At 40.5% G+C, this 19,301-nt stretch overlaps 1 protein-coding gene across 5 annotated transcripts in view; it reads right to left on the reverse strand.

The window, feature by feature from the left end:
* sulf1 (sulfatase 1) overlaps positions 1-19,301 on the reverse strand; it is a 43,122-nt gene that overhangs the window by 3,778 nt on the left and 20,043 nt on the right. For 2 of the 5 annotated variants that reach the window (XM_032551041.1, XM_032551040.1), the window contains exons 5-20: positions 18,520-18,689; positions 13,471-13,621; positions 13,228-13,403; positions 12,999-13,127; positions 12,414-12,470; positions 9,643-9,769; positions 7,986-8,196; positions 6,420-6,666; positions 6,240-6,336; positions 6,034-6,125; positions 5,802-5,873; positions 5,001-5,173; positions 4,764-4,906; positions 3,797-3,920; positions 2,557-2,590; positions 182-232 (exon numbers count right to left, since the gene is read on the reverse strand). In XM_032551041.1, the coding sequence (XP_032406932.1) occupies positions 182-232; positions 2,557-2,590; positions 3,797-3,920; positions 4,764-4,906; positions 5,001-5,173; positions 5,802-5,873; positions 6,034-6,125; positions 6,240-6,336; positions 6,420-6,666; positions 7,986-8,196; positions 9,643-9,769; positions 12,414-12,470; positions 12,999-13,127; positions 13,228-13,403; positions 13,471-13,621; positions 18,520-18,689 (2,054 nt within the window). Of the gene's footprint in view, positions 1-181; positions 233-2,556; positions 2,591-2,617; positions 3,525-3,796; positions 3,921-4,763; positions 4,907-5,000; positions 5,174-5,801; positions 5,874-6,033; positions 6,126-6,239; positions 6,337-6,419; positions 6,667-7,985; positions 8,197-9,642; positions 9,770-12,413; positions 12,471-12,998; positions 13,128-13,227; positions 13,404-13,470; positions 13,622-18,519; positions 18,690-19,301 lie in introns of those variants that run through there. The other 3 variants (XM_032551042.1, XM_032551043.1, XM_032551045.1) reach the window with 3 other exon arrangements.

The raw sequence follows: 19,301 nt of genomic DNA on the forward strand, positions 1-19,301 counted from the left end.
ATATAAAGCCAGGAAGGAAAAAAAGACAAAAGAAATTTGCTGCAAAAGCACACAATAGCTGCAAATAGATATGTGAAAAAGGAAAATCAGTATCAGTGCCCCTTAGGATTGGCATCTCTGTTTAAGTGGCTTTCCCGTATAGTGCAGGACGAGATGGTTGGACATAAACTGAGGGACTCACGGAAAGGAAAGGCTCGGCCTCCTCTTTGACCACTTTCGATGCTGCTGTCGCCTGGTAAGCAGGTGTCAGAGGGGTCACAATGCAAGAAAGTTTCAATTCTACATCTGGCATATGGCTATGAGTGAACATGAATTACTGCTGGTTTGGTTGTGATGTTCCTGGAGATGCACTGAGCAGAATTGTATGTCCGATTTCCCGGCTCCTGTTTTATAAAGCTTTCACCATGCTGTTGGTCATGATTTTCTTGCCATATCGGATTTCTCTTAAAATTTAAAATAAGAGCAACATTCAAAAATGTATATGAGAGATCACAATTTGTATTAGGATCAGGGATGACAGAGGTTGCTACAAAACAGAGCATTAGGCTTAACCCTAACCAAACCCTCTAACCCCAACACCCTAACCCTGCCATTTCTAAACATATGAAATAGGATTACAAACTTTATATTTTACACTGGATTTAGCATTTTCTTTTAGGAATATGCATAATTCCTGTCATCCTTGCAGAAGCTGCAGTCTGTGTCAGTATTTTCTATAGAAAGGAGATTCTGACATAAACTAAGATTTCCAGATGGCTGTCAACATGTCAAAAATGTCCATTAATTTGAAAGGTGACTTGTAGCATTACAAACCAGATTTGACAAAATTATGAATATTATTTAATTAGAACCAAAATCTTTCAATATTATTGATTAGTAAGTTGAGTGTACACCTTATATTGCCAAAAGTATTGTCTCGTTTGCCTTAACACATAAAGCTGTAATAACTGCGTCATATATTTAATTTCACTCTTCTGAGAAGGCTTTCTATGAAGTGCAGGATTGTGTATGAGAATGTTTGAAAATCCTTCTAGAAGTGCCTTTGTGAGATCAGACACTGATGTTTGACAATAAGACCTGCATCCTATTCTCTGCTCCAATTCATCCCAAAGTTGTTCTATTGGTTTAAGTTCAGGACTCTGTCCAGCTATTCCACAGTCTCGTCCATGTCCTTATGTACCTTGTTGTGACATCAAGTTGAAACATGGAAAGTACCGTTTCCACACTGGTCCCAGAACAAAATGTCTTCATATGTTAAGGCATTAAGAGACCTTTGTTTCTAAGAAGATCTCTATGAACTGCTCTAATCTAGTTTGTCTGAAGTTTACAGCTATTCATCTTGCAGAATGTTGACTACCTCTGCACCTCAGCATTCGTTGATGTTGTTTTTCTTTTCTTAACTCTTATTTATACAGGCTGTCTCATTAAGACCCAAGGTCTCAATTTCAAGAGAGACCATCAATGTCAGCTGGCCTTGTCCTTTGGGGCTCGGCTACCACTATTCCCATGACCTCCCACTTATTGCACAGGTGGCATCCAATTTCGGTACCAGACTAGAATTCACCAATCTCCCAAGAGTGATTTATTTTGTAAAAGCAGTCCAACCTGCATACACCTGTGACCATGACAGTTTCTGTAGCAGCTTGATTTAATGAAGAGGATAGCAGAGCAGATGTTTTGAATGGAAGAGAAAGTGGAAGTTATTCAGCAATAAACGGGGTCTTGTGTGCTCCCTCTCTCAGCCTGAATGGACCATAGACATATCATGGAAAAGATCCAACTATGAGTCTTCTTCTCTTTCAATAGTCTTCATTCGTTCAGAAGACTCAACATAGAAGACTCTTCTGAACTTGACTTAGTACAGTTTACGTCGGGTCCATTTGGTGTTTGGAAGTTGACTAAATTTTGTCTGGGAAATCAAATCGAAAATTGTCCGTTTCTGCTTCGATCATTTCTCAGTGCATCTCTAGATTTTACACCTGCAAAGAATGGGATGATGTTTTGCTTATGTGGCTACAGGTGGTATTACATGAAATGTTAGAGGAGTAGTTTCACACTTTGGGCCCGACTTTCTGGTGATGAAAAGTCCATCCTCTTTGTGTAAGACAAAGAGAAAAGTTGCATTAATCCTCCCAAAGTGTCAACCTGTTCCTAACTCTTAATGTAACGATGTGTGACTAGATGACTTGGTGACATGCACTCTACAGCTTTGGATTTTTATTTTCATATGGTCATGCTTTGCTGTGGAAAAAAACCCCCTATATTTTATACATGGAAGGAAATGTGTAAAGATACGGGGCAGAGATGATCTTGCAAGTTCCAAGTGGCTGCACTTATTTGCAGCAAATGAAAGTGAAGAAAGTCTGTGTGCAGAGGGAGGGAAAAAAAAAAAAGTTCTGTTGAGATTTGTTAGCATGTTCCCAGCATGCAGCCACGGATGAAACATCAGCACCCCATGGATGGATGTATTAGTGGGAATGAGGCAAATTCGACCCATGCAGATGTTAAAGGGGGGGGAAAAAAAGCCACTGAAGAGGAACAAAACTTGTTGGGTACCTGTGTGGCTCATAGCTTCCTCCATCTTTACCTCCTGATTGGAAAAAAATAACAGTAATCGATTGTTAATGCCTTGATTCAAAGGGATGTAGGAGGGAAACAAATCAGTCACACTGAGGCTTTCTTCATGCACCGCTGCTAAATGCTATAGAGAAACGCAAACACTGGAAAATTAAGGAGAGAAAGAGAATTGGATATGAAAGACGGAAAACATGGAAGGAAGATAGAAATTGATTTAGGATAAACTGGATTTGAAGGGTGGAGAATGAAGCAATTTTCTTCTTTTAGATAAAATACAGAAGAGTGAGTTTTCTACATTAATTTACTCTTGCAACCAAGTTTTAATCACCTATTTCATGAGCAAAAAACCTCCGCAGATGTGTAGAATAGTTACTTTACCAGTCACTTTCCTGGTTAACAGAAGAGGCGCTTGATTCTAGGAATGGCAGGCAGTTGAAGTAAGAGCCCTCAAGATATTTGCGACACGTGTAGTCATGCTTTTCACGAGTCCGCCATGCCAGCAGTGAAATGAGTTTTTGGAGCACAGCTTGGCTGCGCCGTGCCTGCATTTCGCAGCTGCTAATTACAGATGAGAAGGTTTTACCCTCAGGTCATAAACATCACAGGCAGTTCGTGCCACACACAAACACTGCAGGTTTACGTCATTGTGACATTACGTAGTAGCCACCTCCACCACTAAGGTGTCAGTTACGCCAATGACAGTTTTCTTATACACTCAGAATCAGGAAAAGAAGAAGACAGCCAGAGTGGACAACTGTAACGCATCTTTAGACTATTGACAGGCTATAACTTCATATCCTCGAGGGAACCCCCCCCCCCAGAAAAACCAGCAGGAAAAATCCAGAGCTGAAAGAGAAGTCAAGAGTGTATGTGTGTAATAGGGACTTAAATATTAAAACACAAATCTTTAAAAAAGAAAAAAAAACCTTCACTTCTAACTTTACCTCCTGATAAGGAGTAGATTATTTTCAAACACATGCAACATGCATGGATGTGCAAACACACATCATCCAAACTAAAACAGATCCACAACACAAGAGGAAAACCTCTAAAAACAACCATCAACAAATGCAGCATTGCGTAACAACTGCCAAACTAAATCTAAATCATATCTGTCATTACTGGTGAGGTAACAGCTACCAGTACAACACCTTATTCAAAAGTCTGTATGCACCCAATGACAATGTGACATGAACCAAACAGACAGCAGTGTTCTTACCTGTATCCGAGCCTTTAGGTCGAGGATTACACTGCTTGTACCCTTGACAACTCCTCATCTCCATGAGCTGTGCGTGGAGTGAGTTCAGGACGTCCCGATCCACAGCGTAAACTGCGTTTGTCAGCTGCAAATACAGTTTAAACATATAAAGATATTTACATTTTGTCTACAAGCCCATGTAGGCTTTTTCTGGAACTTGTTAGAAAATGACCAGTCAAATTCTCAAAACTTAATTGCCTTGAAATGTTAAAAACAGTAATGACAATGACCTGGTGACTAGACCTTCAGAATAATATAACTGTGTCAGAAAAGACAGGAACCTGCAAAGATGGTTCAGAAAAGGAGCTGACAATAACCAATTACGGGTGTCATGCACATCTTGTCAGTTTTATGTCTTGTGGTTCAATGGTAGTTAAGCTGATGCCTCAAAGGTGGATAACTTGGAGTTCATTATTGTATTTCTTTTCTACCTAAACTTTGTTCAACTTCAAACACCAAACTCTTGATATGGTTAAACTTTTCATCAGATGAGTTAATACTCTGAATAGCCACTTCCACATTGAAATTTTTCTTGCCATGTGATTTTTGTGATTCGGTGTTTTGCTTCCGTTTTTGATCAAAAATATTAGTGTGAAAATACTTGAGCTCTTGATTATTAAGTTATTAACTTTGTTAACTATTTTTCTCTGCGTTTAACTGCTTCAAAAAGCAAGGAATGTCTTCAGTTGTATCCCTGGCACAAAAAGACATGGTCAGACGTACGGAACAAAAAAAAAACTGCTTCTCAACATGATGGACTGTGAACCGTTTCAAAAGTTAAACAGACTTTGTGGTAGATTTAGCCCACCCCCCCCAAAAGAAAAGGTTAAAATAAGACGGTGATTGTGCAATACTATTTGAAAATTCTTGTGTAGTCACAACAGCAACAAACACACAGTAAGATGAATACAGACAGATCTTCACGCACCTGGTACGGGTCACTGTTGAGATCAAAGTATTCCAGGAAGCCGGTGGAAAACTCACAGAAGAGTGTGTTATGGGTCTCATTGATGGTTCTCAGGCACCAGTAGGTGTTGTTGTTGGAGCTGGTGCAAGCACAGAATGCACCCACTGCAAGGTAATTGACACCATCATAAATACCAGAGCATGTAAAAGGCCAGGTGTGGAACGGGTTAAAGTCATACTTGTGGTTTTATACACATACATGTCCAGAAGGGAGCGGTCTGCCAGTGGTCGTTGTTATGTGTAAAGCAAGTGAGGCCTGGCAGGCTGCAGTCGTCTCCCTTCCTCTGCCGCTTCTTCTCCTTCCTTTCCTTCTTCCTGCGCCGGATCTCATTATACAGCTGGGTCTTCCCTTCGATGTCGTGTGTGGTCTCCCTGTTGAACAGCAACAAGACACGATTTTTTTAAAACAGTGACGCAATCGTGACTTTAGCGCCTTCCCTTTCTGGTGCCAGTAACCACAGCGATGGGAGACGCAGAGGGGACTTCCAGAAGGCACCACACGTGCTGGGGTAGGACAGCCTGTTTACGCTTATGGTTAGGCTCTCAGTTTGACCAGTTCTGCCCAGGATGACATCCTATCCACAGCCTTCTCGTCCTCCCTCCCTCACACAAAACAGACACTGCTGGAAACAGCTGCTTTATATCGGCATAATCACAATCCCAGAGTTTCACGGTGGAAGTTGATCACTGTGTTTGATGGACGTTCTGATTTCTCCTCTGTTGAATCATTTAATTCTTCCATGCAACGCAATCACTTCCAGGCACACACACACACACACACACATAGCAATTCACAGCAAAAACATGTGCTTTGTCATTTAAACTCAATTCAGGAATCAAACTTTTAAACAACTTAATGGATGGCATGATGGTTCAGAAACTGGAGAGTCCCTAAAGGGCAACAAACATGAACACACACTGGGTGAAGTGATCTACAACCTGGTTAAGCAAGTTTGTTTCTGTTTCTTTAATAATCACCAAAACAATAACAGAAACTCACTTGAATGGATGGAGCTGATCATTCCTGCCCTTCAGTCTCTCTCCCTTGTTTCTGAGGCCTTTGTTAAAATAGCTGGATTTACAAACAGAGGAAAAGAGTAACAATGGGAGTAAAAGAGCACTCAAGTGGTAATAAACATGACAACTACATGAATCCATCAATAACTTAGAGTTTTTACAGTAATATAATTAGATGAAGAATTACTTTAAAGTAATAAACATAAACGACAAACCTCTTTCCACAGTCACAATCGCCTGGTCGCGTCCTTTTCAGATGGCCTCTGACTTCTCGAAGGTTCTTAATTTTGTCTTGAAGGGCTTCAATCTGGGTGAGAAAATATGTAGCCAGGAGTTTTAAGTTTTATATTTCCTATCATTTAAGTCAGTGACTTGCAATTTCAGGAATAAAACAAACAAAACATGCAATCAGACAGCTTACCTCCTGATCAACATAGCTCTTATGATCTTTCCAGGCTTTAGAAGATTGGTAAATTTCTCTCTCGCAGTGAATGCTGTCATTCATCAGGATGTAGCACCTACAAAATGTTCAAGAAAATGCATAAACTACCCTGAAAACTGAAAAAGCAGTCAATGTCAAATACCTCAGCAATAGGCTTACTTGTGAGTAACTTTCACAGAGTTTAGGTATCCCACTGCGTTGGTATCGTCCGCCAGCATTTCCTCTGACCCGTCATCAGACCCCAAATCGTATTCTGGGTCCTCTGAGTTGTAGTGTCGCTTTGAGATGCCGCGGCGGCGGATGCCAGACTGGTCATCTGCTTGCAGGTCGACGTCGTATATCTGGCCCTCAAATTCCACAGACAGCGATCGAGCAGGCCGGGTGTGTACAAAACGAGGGCGATAGCCTGAAAGCCGCCAAGAAATTAGAGTTGCGCAGTTGTTTTCAGATCAGATCAGTTTTTTGAAGGGGCTTGTTCATTTTCTAGCCATCCATCAATGCATCCATATATCCATCTAGATCAATTAATATTAAAACAATATTTTGTGGCTATTAATTTTTCTCAAAAGCTTTGTCCTGTGATAGGTGTAAAACTCCTGTCACCCAACGTCCCCTGAGACAGGCAGAACGATTGAGATACAGTCAATGAATTTACTGGAAGAATTTAAGCTCCAGGGAAAAGAATGATGATTCAAGACTATGTAAAAGAATAGAAGTACTTTACGTAATTGATGAAAACAAATTGTTGATGGCAAATTTGATTGTTGGTTAATTGCTTGGAACCATCTCAGTGCTGGAAGCTGTTGGAACATTATTTACTTTATTCTCTTTACACGGAGAAAAGATCATTTTGACACCTTTATGCAAATATGGAGTAATCTATCTAGAAACATAAAACACCTAAACAAGTGAAACCTTAACTCAATACACTGAACATATACTCTTTAAAACAAAGTTTGTGATCTGTGAAATCTTTTATTCTGTATGTGAGAACACTATATATTGTAAGTATGTGAGTTTCAGTTTTTCATCAGCTTCTGTACTTTAATTTAAAGTATACTACATGCTAAATAAAGAACAGAAATTCTCCTTTTCTGTCAATAAGGAAAAAAAGTTTCTAAAAATGTGTGATCCGTGTCTATAGTTGGAGGAACAATAATCCAGATTAGGCCTGACTCCTTAGATTTTTAGTTGGAGCTGGGCAAAGAAGAGACGAAAAGTATTTCTCAAATTCTGTTTAATAAGTCATTGTTTTACTATGAGAATGGAAATGATAATGTAGAGGCCTGCACACATAGTGTCATAAAACACATACTGACACCGAGAACGGTGAGGGTGCCAGCAGGGGGCAGAGATGGATTAAAATAATCAGTGACCAGTTGGAAAATTAATGATAGATTTATTTGGTCTGAAAATGTGTTATTAGTTGTAGCCTTATTTTGGTCAAACACCACAAGAGGGCAGCATATTTCTGAAATTCAAAATGCAAACCAGAACTGTTACTGGATGCTTGTTTCTTCCAAGCACTGACTCATTTTAGAGCATAAATAATCAGTTCAATAAAAAAAAAATCAAGTTCTGGAATTTACAGTGTAACAAAACAAGATATATCTCTAAACCAAAACAAGTCAATAAAGTACCTTAAGTAGATACACCTGGTTCTTTATTGTTAACATAATGTCTTTTTGATTTATTTACATTAGATAACTGGTATGTGGTACTCACGCTGTCCTCCTGAGGAGAACCGTCTTTGGGAACGCCGATCGGCTCTGGTTGGTTTGTACAAAGGGTCCTCACAGTCACACACTTTCTCTCTGTTGTCATAACTGCTGGGGGGTCTTAGGCTGCGAACCCTCTTCCTGGACCCTTCCTTAGAGCCACCTTTACATTTCTGGATCCTCCACTTCCCTGTGATCTCCTCCACACAGTGCCATTTCTGCCAACACCCAAAGCAGAAAGGGACATTGAGAACAATTTGTATAGCTATTTTTGTTTAGCAATTTCAGATTTTTAAACAATCTGGAATGATTTTAGAGGTTCGTTTCCCCCGGCATTTCAAGTCTCAAGTTTGTGGATGAGATTGGCATCCTAGTGCTGTAGCAAAAATAAACCAAAAAACCACCGCATGAGATGAATTAGGCTCATTTGGTGTCTGTAAAACAAAGAGGAAACCCCAATCACTCTCGCACCAGCCGTGTCTGTGCGTCACCAACGCAATTATGTAAATAAACTCCCACACATTTGTCTACATCATCTGCACCTTTCTTAAAAGGCATTCCAGTAGGAAATAAAGCTTTGGAGACTGATTAGGCCCTGGATAAAACCGGACCCAGACGTCTGCAGAGCGCAGCACAGAAGACCGGTGCTTAGTGTGGGAACAAGGGTACAAACAAAGACTTGTACGACAGATCGGGTTTCTTCTGGAGGAGCTTACGGGGCAGCAGTGGAACGGTCATGTCAGAATCAGAAAAGATGCAAGGGAGAGGCATGCAATGTAGCCAGAGGATGAAAACAATCCGTCTTTCTTTATCTGCCCCTCTGAGTGCAGCCACTGTGAAGACTCAATGCAAGGTATGCATGTGTAGCAGGACAGTAGAAGATGATGAGAAACAAAGAAGGATGGGAGCAGTTAGAGACAGCCTGATTTGCCAGCAGACTTGCAGTTGGGAGTGTTGGGCTTCTAGTGGATGTTATTTTACAGCCATCTGGGTTTGCAATTTAAGATTTACTCCACAGGATGCTTCCCGGTTTTATTTTGTTTGGAATAGAAAGAATGATAATGCAACCTGAAACACGAAGGGCAAAGAAGCGAAGTGACTCAAACTTGCCATGAACCCCCGACAATGCACGGGAAGATTAAAAAGGCTTTATTACATACAGCTGAAATGCTGCACCCACACACTCCTGAGTTTAGCCGAAGCTGCTCCGTCGCTGCCTTTATTAAGTGATTGCTACATACACACATTTATGTGGTCATAAAGTGGATCTGGATTGAATTAGTTAGACCCTCAGAAAGTCTGCCCGTCCTTTTAACACTACCTGAAATTTGTAACGATTTGTATTTCTCTGGCCTGTCTGCTCCAGGGCCACTTACTGTACCATCTGGCTGTTTGGTCTGCCAGAAAATTAATGGCCGCAAGATGAAAAGCAAGTACCCACAAATTAATGGACCGCAAAACAGAGCAAAAGAGACCAATTATAAAGCAAGTGATGCACTTGTAAATGCTGCTTCAAGAGTGGTCCACAGATATCCCCCACCAGGCAATATGAAGACCATCTAAAGTCCAAGAAAACATCTTTGCTGGACAACAGGGGAGTTTGGAATCTGTCAACTACAGACTGCTTCCAGCAACTTCTAGATACATTACTGTCTTTGCTTTACCTGTCCTGGCTGCTCGCAAGGTGTCTGGAGTTCTGCCAGCTGGCATGTTTCTCTGACCTTCTTGTACTTTGGAAGACTGTTGGTCTGCTGAGTGCTCATAGAGTCATCCTTCTTCCTCAGGATCTTACTGCAGGAGAAAAAAAAATAGTGAAGAGCACAGACCATGCAAACTATGTATGGTCTGTGCATAGTTTGCACAGGGTCTCTGCACATTTTTCATTTCAAAATTTCACCTTATGTTCAGGTTCAAATTACATCTTCCATCAGTTTCCAAATCTGGACATGCTGGTAAGAAAACAATTAGTTGTTTTGAGGATTCTTTTTTATCTGTGTGTTCCACAGATAAACAGACCAACTCAGATCTGCTGTTTTTTAAATACCTATAACTGTGACTCGTTAAATCAACTCAGAATTACACTCCACTGAATACAGACATCTTGTTCTTTTGACACCTTCAGTCTATAAAAGCTAATTACCGGTTTCAATGCTGTGTTTGGCATTGAAAGCCCACCTAGTTTTAAAGCCATAGGGAACAAGTGTAAAACACTATTACATAAAAACTGTACAGCCATAAAAAAAATGAGGGAACAGCGTTTTGAATGACTATTTATGAAATGACTGAATTAAATGCCAATGACATTCATTTGTCCAAGTAAAAAAAAGTTTAGATGAAATATTTGAGTCAAAAACAAGTTAAAGTCACAATGTGGCAAATCAAAGACAAAGTGAGTCTTTTCCAGACTTTTCAAATATTAATAAAAGCATCAACTGTGAGGCAACTGATTAAATTGAGGGGTTCAATATCCTACAAAAAGGCTTTTCATCTAAAGAGTCTTGCTTCTCTCCACTCAGTGATTTCATAGAGTTGGCTGGAGAATTGGTAATATGTTTTGTCTCTTTGTGCCTGACCGTCTAGACTTGGGGATTACATCTACCTAAATCCAGACTGTTTCACATCAGTTCAGCATAAAGTTTAGCCTCAATCCCAGATTTTTCTTATCCCCCACTTTCTGCCAAAGTGTTCTTAGCACTATGACAGAATGACAGCAATGACAACAACCCGTTTCCAAAAACACTACGACCAGTTTCTCATCCATCTCTCGCAACACCCAAGGGAAAGAATAGCCAACTTTCCCACACAAGCTTGGCTTTCGTCTCCTGACTTCAGTCTGGGATGATTAGAGAGCAAACAGTTGTTGATGTCACTCCCTGATGACTGCATTATGCAGATGATGAGATTTTTGAAAAACACCGTCAGCTCCAGCTGTCTGTGGTAGTACTGTAAGGTCATCTGAGGGTGTCGAATCACAGAGCATGTCACATGAGCACAGCCTCACAGAACACATCAGCTTCTGTGAGCGCACTGCTATCAAGTGAGGTTAATCTCAGCCTTTAGCTACAAGTGTTCCAGCAGACAGACTTTGCAAACAGTGGGGATTAATGGAACAGCTTAAAAAAAAACAGAAAAAAAAAACGCTAAAGGTCACTGCTGCGTTGTACGCGGTCTCAATGTGTGTCAACACAACTGAAGATTTACCGATACGCTTGAGTAGATTTTTGCAAATGCGGGCAAGACGTCATTTTACTGGAAGAGTAGAGCCCAAAAATAGCAATTTGAGGCAAAATATAATTTTTACGGACAAGCACAAGAAGGAAAATGCTCCAGAAGGTGTGCAGAATATTATAAATGAGATTTCAAAAGCTCTTCGTATAATCTGGCTTCAACTTGTTTATTCCACCAATTCTTTTAGCCACCCAAATCTTGCAAAGACTAGCTCGATGAGATTATCTTTGTCCCGTCAGTGCATCCATCAGACGAAACAAAAGATATTATATTCAGTCATTTCAGAAGAGATGCTAAATAAAGAACTAACAGAGCTTTGTGGCAGAGCTACTGCATACAAAGCCTTACAAAGTCATGTTTCAAATTTGTTGCAAGCAATGCAGGGCATGCCATGCACAGGTAAAGGAAGGTACTCTTGTCAGATGAGTCCAAATTTAAACTTCCTGAACCACAGGCTAAACAGCATGTGTGATAGAAAACTACCTCTGGAAATCACCCAGAATATAGTATCCCCAGGGTGAAAAATATAGTGGTGGCAGCATAATTCTCTATGAACTCTTTTGTTTTAAATGGAAAACTTGCTGGAGGCTGCAAAAGACTTTTGACTGGGCTAAAGGTTTACGTTTCAACAAGACAATCAGAACAACAATGGGAAAGTACCTGGCCAAAAATGTCCACTTCCAGATGTACAAACCTGGTAGAAAAATCCCAAGAAAACGGTCGGCTGTAACTGGAGTAAAAGGTGAATCCACAAAGCATTGACTCAGTGATGGACAGGGAAGGCAAAGAATGGATCATTTTCCTCTTCCCACACAATTAAGTACTACTTTGTGTTGGTCAAAAAAATTATATTCTGTAGTTGTAACATGAGGAAAGGCAAAATAGTTCAAGGGTTATGTTAACTTTTGCAGAGTATGGTATTGTTCGTGAAAACAATTTAATGTCCTTTACTCATAAGTGTCAGCACCCTCTGCACGAACCGTCATGATTGACCAGAAATGGCTTCAGCCTGCAACTCGGGAAGGTAACAGCTTTGAGGAGACTGAAAAATCCAAACCGATTGCGGTCAGGAAATGGCTGAGAGATAAGTAGCAGAACGAGGCAGATGTATAGCATGAACAGGGAACATCCATTGAGCCCTTTTATTTAAACACGTTGTTAGTTTTATGTGACATACGATGTGCCTGTGGTGTGGACCCCAGCTTACCCTCGCTCCACCAGGAATGTATCTCTCCAGACTTTGGGTTTCCGGTTGGGTTTGAATCTGTGAAAACAAAACCGGACAAAGTTTATGGACTGCTTTTTGGAAACATTTTATCTGCGGCAGCCTTCAGACGAAGCTTGCCAAGATTATGGAAGCTGATCACAACAGTCTTTTGGGAGTTAACAGTCTTTTGCTCTTCAGTTTTTCTGAGTCTCTGGAAGCATTTTAGTGCATTTATGTCAACAATAGATGCTTTGTAGCAGACAGATATTTTGCACTCTCACTGTGCGCTGTTAGTACAGTGGTTTTTGTGGAGAAACACATGATTGAGCTTGCAAACAAATTCTGAAGAAACCTTAATAAAGTGGGACCACAGCAACTTGCAGCCAAAATCCCACAGCCTAAAAGGAAAAAAAAATCCTCCAAATTACTGGCTGTGTGCTTAGCTGGAGTTAATGTAATCACTCGTGTTGTGGAAATTTACATTTTGTTGGTAATGACCGATGAAGAGCATAGCTGCATGGATCACACAAACTGTACAGTTATTGTTCAAAATGCCTATAAAGGCATGACATTAGCTATACAGACCTGTTGCCAGTCCGCTCCTGTTCCAGCAACTTAAGGATGGACTTTCCATCCATATCTGGGGGGGTGTCGAGTCCGGCAATGTGAAGAATTGTGGGAGCTAGGTCGATGTTCAGCACCAAATGGGGGTTTCTGAAGAAGCACATGCACACAGAGGTCCCAATATTAAAGCAACAATTTCTGAACCAAAAATAGAACAAAATAGAAATAATGTGGGCCAATCAGTACTCACACTGCCCCTGGATCCACATTTGGTCCCCTCAAGAAGAACGGCACCCGGATATCAAAATCATACGGCATTGACTTTCCCTTGACTAACCCAAACTGACCAATGTGGTAGCCATGGTCAGCTGTATAGATGATATAGGTGTTGTCTAGCTCGCCAGTTTCCTCCAGCATGTCATAAACCTGCAAGTACAGCACGGTAAGAGAAAGCACTGTTCACTTTGCTAAACATTTTAAGAATTACACTCACCTTCTGCACAGACTCATCCACAGATAGAAGGGTCTGCAGCCTTTTCCGATGCAGGAAGTTGGTGAACTCCATGTGGATTGGCTTCATGGGGCCCGTGTACTGCATGATCCAATGCTTGTCCATGTTTGGGGCGTAGTTATAGCTCGGGGTACTTCAAGGACACACAGAAGAAGAACATGGTTAAAAAAAAAATTCTATATAAAATTCCCAACTATTATCTTGCATTCAAATATGAATAACTGTCTGAGCAACTTGCAACTTGCAAGAGGACATTTAGCAAAGCCAAAAAACACCTGTCTGCTACTTTTTACAAACTCCTGTTCAGCAACAGGTGCCACAGTCGTCCACTGTGTTTGACACGCATCGGTTGCCACGCTGTTTGTTGACAGAAATGTCTTCGCACTTCTGCAGCCAGCGCCTTCGCTGTTTTTCCACACCCCTCTCCGAACATCTCTCCTCTCTCACACAGACGAGAGTCTCCTTGCTTGACTGCGCTTTTGGCACAGATGGGTCATTTGAGGGCTGGCACATGCTTATGAAAATAATAGGCCCCAAAGTCAAGTTTGCAACAAGTTCTGGAGCAAGAACTCAATAAGTCACGGTCATTTGAAGGGGCAGTGCGTAACGGGATGGGATAAACAGAAGAGGGAGAATAACTCATATTTATTACAGAAAAGCTGCAAATCTGTTTGTGGGATTGAGTATAAAATTAAGAAGAGGGATGGAGGACACAGTGCAGCACTGTGCCTGCAAGGTTTCTAGAACAGGACATGCAGGCAGTTGCATAAAAAGCTCTAGAAAACAATCAGGAGTGTTGAATTAACTCCTCCTGTCAAAGTGTAACTTCCTCTCTGAAATAGTTCTGAATATCAAAACTCTGATAATAAAGCTCTGCTATGAGAGCCCCTATGCTTTCACTGACTGAGCTGCCTTCTGTCCTCTTCTCCTTAGGCCTGCTTTGTAAGAAGGGTGAACTCTTCACCCACTTAGCAGGCAGTATAATAAGCCCCACAAAGAGGCTTGTCTCTGGGCAATCGGCCACCAAGGTATAGGGCCCTGAGCACCAGGGAACAGGAATGCAGAGGTCAGTGGGATGAAGTTGGCCTGTAGGAGAGGTCACACCTGCCACCAAAGAACATACGTACAGCGGCTTGCAAAAGTATTCATACCCTTTTAGATTTTTCACGTTTTGATATGTTACAATCAAATATTTGCAGAGGTTTTATTAGGAGTTTAGGTGACACAAACTACCGCATAACTTTGTAATGGAAAGGAAATGACATTCAAATTTCTTTTAAAATATTAATCGGGGAAGTGCAACATCACTTTGCATTCAGTTCCCTTTACCATTGTATCGCTACATAAAATCATGCCCTAACAAGTGACCTTCAGAAGTCGCATCACTGTGAACACACCATGACCAAAGTGAAACATGGTGGTGGCACTATTATGCTGCGGAGATGGCGTTCTTCAACAGCTGGTCGGATCTGGTAGGATGAATGGAGGCCTCAGAAGGCTTGTGAAAGTGGTCCAAGTTACCCTTCTGGCAGGAAATCCCTGGCAGAACTACAATGGAATATTTCATATTGAAGCATCGACATGTCTTAAAATAGTCTAGTCAAAGTCAAGATTCAAAAACCAAGTGAGAATCTATGGCAAGATTTGAAAATTAACGGTTACCTATAATTTCATTCTAAATCTGAGTGAGATTGATCTATTTTCAAAAAGAAGGAAAGGAAAAAGCATCTGTTTTTAAGAGGTGGTTATACAAAGAGAACATTTTGAAACCAATATATTATTTGTCAATCAAGCAAATGATATACTGTAATTTGTCAATAACGCAAAAATCCCAATGAAATCCAATAAAGTGGTATAAATACTTTTGTAAGGCCCTGTAGGTTTATTTGTGTTTTAAAACAAACTCAAACACACATAAAGGTTGGTGGCTTCTTAGTGAGGCAATTTGTTCATATGCGATTAGAATTACTGTCCTTCCCTCCCTGCTATCACAAGACATGCAATTCAGCAACCGCATTACAAGTCTAGTACTTAAATGGGTCTCAACCTGGCTACATCTAAAGAGCTAGGTGAAAACACCTTAAGTGAGGAATGTTAATAACATTAACACAGAACCCTCCACTGCTATTGCAGCTGTCAGAAGTACAGACGCTTGTTTGATTTACAAGGCAGCTCCTCCTTCACTGCCACGCAGTCTGTTCCCAACCCTGCCAGAAAACATGTTGGCTGCATCATGCTTGTGCTGCAAACATTCAATATTTCTGCATTGATCGCGGGGATGCTGCCTTACAGGCAAACCGAACTGGAACAGTGTCAAAAATTTGTCTTTTTGTTCAAGAGAATTTCCAAGAGTGGAAAAAATGATTTGCCTCATTTGATGAAAGCAAAAAAAAATAGATAAATGAACAAACAAACACCCACCCATGCAAACCACCTGTGGTCTCCATAGTAACCTCACCGCATACACAACACCTAAACACAATCACTGGGGCAACCCTTCCAGTCACCCATGGCCCCCGAGCTCCACCCCCGTCGCACTGAGGCAGCAGCTAAAAATAAATTAATATTGTCACAAAGGGTGTTCCAAAGCACACAATGCATTCCTCGCATCCCAGGAGCCACGGGGAGAAACGCCTGATTGATATGGACAAGGTCAGGAAGTTCTTTAGGGATAAAAGTGAACAGGAAGCCGGGGGGGTAGACAACGAGATAACAGAGGATGGAAATATGGAGGGAGAGGTAAATAGAGCAACGGAAAGCGATATAGCAATGGCGAGACAAGCAAATGTGAGTAATGTGGGAAGACAGAAAGTGAGAGTAAGTCACACAGAGCACAAAGGACAGGAAATGGTAGTATTCTGTTGGAAATTCAGAGGGCCCACCATGAGAAAGTAGGCCACAGGGCCACTGGGACAGAATTCATTGCCTAGTCTAAAGGGATGAGCTGCTCGCTTGGTATAAGCATGGCGTTATGATAAATTGTGATATGATCCGCTCCACTGGTATGCACCCCCGGTGTTCTCAAACGATAAATCATTTTGAGCTCATGCTTTCCCCATCTTCACTTGTTGGAGCTTCAAAGAAACCTGTCATCCCTGGTAGATTGAGAACCTGCCTACCGTCATCATGCTTGACGCACCTCATTTTATTTAAAAAAAAAAAACCCATTAAGTGTTAGAGAAAATGCTGAGATCCAATTAGCGAAGCATGTTGGGTCAAACCTCATGGAATCCCATTTATGTCTGAGGAAACATTGCTAGAAAATTCTTACCACCCACATAATGATAGCTTTTTTTATCTGTTTTTTTTTCTTGGAAAAAAAAAACATCTAAATGCATAAGATTAAAAAAATTGCAGCAATGTTCATACCACAGCACCTATAAATAAAAAGAAAACACTGTGACCATGGCAAGCCATTCCAATGACAGCAGTTTGAGTGTCCTGTTCAGATCTCAGTAACAAAACAACCACACTGGTGGGAAATGCTGGTTTTGAGAAATAAGGTACCATGAGTAAACTGCTGACCAGAATAAGGAGAAGGTACCAGACTGTTGTGATTGTATACAGTCCACCCATAGACTACTGAGACCCCAGATTGCTGAATGGATAATTTATTAAACTGTCAAAATTATTATTTTTTTCCCTTCAAACTATAATCCCAAAATCTAATAAAGGACACTTAACAAGAATCAGCAGTAGAATTTAAAGAGAGGATTTGGCAAGTTTGTATGGACTCAAGCCATATACTCAACTCTGCTGCTCAAACCACAAATGCCTTTTCAAAACCCATGCGGCATAATTTAAAGGGATATTTATATTCAACTGCATAAAAAAAATCATTACAACAAGGAAATAATCAACCACACACAAATGTCCTTAGTTTTTGTGCCAATTATATATAGGTTTATTTTTCAAATTTCATCAATTGTCTCATATTTTTATGCAGAGTTTATTCTCCTTTTATAACTTCTTTGTGAGATCAGGGATGCAGAATTTTAACACAGAAATAGCATCATGTAGTATGTATAGAGATAAAGTAATTTATCCTCTCTTCAATTTGTTTTTAAATTTTTTTTTAAGATGACAGTTTTTATTTTATGACCTTAAATGGAGCTGTGACACAGTTAAGCCTTTGGGAACTCTCTGATAATCCGTCTTTTGGTTTCAGCTGTGATGTTAGAATTAGTTTTAAGTGTTGGGGGATCAAATTGAAGAAATATTGAATTGTGAAAAGGACAGAGCAGTTGAGCCTGAAGGCAGATACCTTTTAAAAATCCCTTCGAAACAGTTAAAACTCCTGTGTATTCCAGATACTGTTAATTATTTTCTTTTGTGTCATTAACTTTTTCTGCTTATGTTGAAAGTTTAAGAGCAACATGGTCAGGAGAAAGTGTGACAGACATAGCAAAACAAAAATGGTAAAAATGATTAACCAATGTTGTGACTTCATGCGGACAAAACAATAGTGTGTATATAGGTCATGGAGTCATTTATCAAAATCTCCATTTGCAAAGTCCTTTGTTGAAAACAGTATTCTTAAAAAAAAGAAACCTCCACTTTGGAAAGTTAGTTGTTTTTTTTGCCAGCAGACAAAAGGTGCCAAAGCATTAGATTGTACTGCAGATTGTCTGTTTGTGTGGGCAAGGGCTTAAAGAGCTTGAATTTATCAGAGGGTGTACAAATAACATCCGAGGTCGCCTTGGAGATTTTATACTTTGACAAAAGCAGCAGTTTCTTTATACCCTGTGTATAATGGGTATGAAGAAACTGGGGGCAATGAGAGCGAGTTGTTTTGTGTAGGCAGCACTGTTCTGAAGAAGAAGTTGAACCTGAAAATTGGCAATAAAGCAAACACAGCTATCTGACAAAAAGAAGTGTGGTTTATTGTGAACTTAAGTACCAAACAAGAAAATGCAACAACAAATACTGTAGGTGGCAAATCATTGCATAGTGAAATGATAAGTGGTGTTCCTCAAAGCCATTCTGTTGTAACTAATTGGGGAACAGTTTATTTGAGTCAGTCTTACTTACATATGCTGTGAAGCATTGGGGAAGTGTTCAGCATACTGTGGGGCCGAGTCTTCTGGTCCATGAGGGGCGGCGTGGCTAATGACCATCATCACAGGACGGTGAGGGTATATCTTCTTGGACATTCGGAAGAAGCTGAGGCTGTCATTGGTGATCAGATCTGTGAAATAATCCTTCAAAAAGAGGAGCAAAATGAGTAAAATTCCTAAGCTAGAAAAGCATCATTTAGAAAACAAATGGGGGATTGAAGGAAAAATCCTAAACAGCACGAGCTTTTATAAATCTCATTTGCAGTCCAATCACTATGACATGTTGCTTTTCCTGGTCCAGTCATTTTCAAATAAATTAAGAGGAGCCAGTAGGGATATGAAGTGGGGCCATTGAGTGCAGTACAGCACCAATCTGTCGAGTCAACAGCTGGCAGCTTGCCTGTGTGTGTGTAAATGAGTGAGTGTGTGAGCTGGAGTCTGTGCAAGCATGTGTACACTATATATTGGCTGCTGCCTCATCAGTGAATCTCTGCACTATCAAATGTGACACCACTTGATGGTGAGCAAAGCTTGGTGCTTTCAAATGGTATGCTGCTTTGACAGCTCCCACCCTCTACTCCACTCTGGACTTTTCATTCTGTTTCTGCCACTTGAGTTGTTTCTGGCCTGCCCAGTGTACGTCTTCCTGCTTCTAAATGATTACCTTTGATAATCATTGGAGCACAAAACCTGAGACAGAAATCTAAAATAAATAACCCATAATCAGGGTTTCAGTATATTTTTCATGTCAAAATG

The sequence above is a fragment of the Xiphophorus hellerii genome, chromosome 21, assembly GCF_003331165.1.
Source record: "Xiphophorus hellerii strain 12219 chromosome 21, Xiphophorus_hellerii-4.1, whole genome shotgun sequence".
NCBI classification, from domain to species: Eukaryota; Metazoa; Chordata; class Actinopteri; order Cyprinodontiformes; family Poeciliidae; genus Xiphophorus; species Xiphophorus hellerii.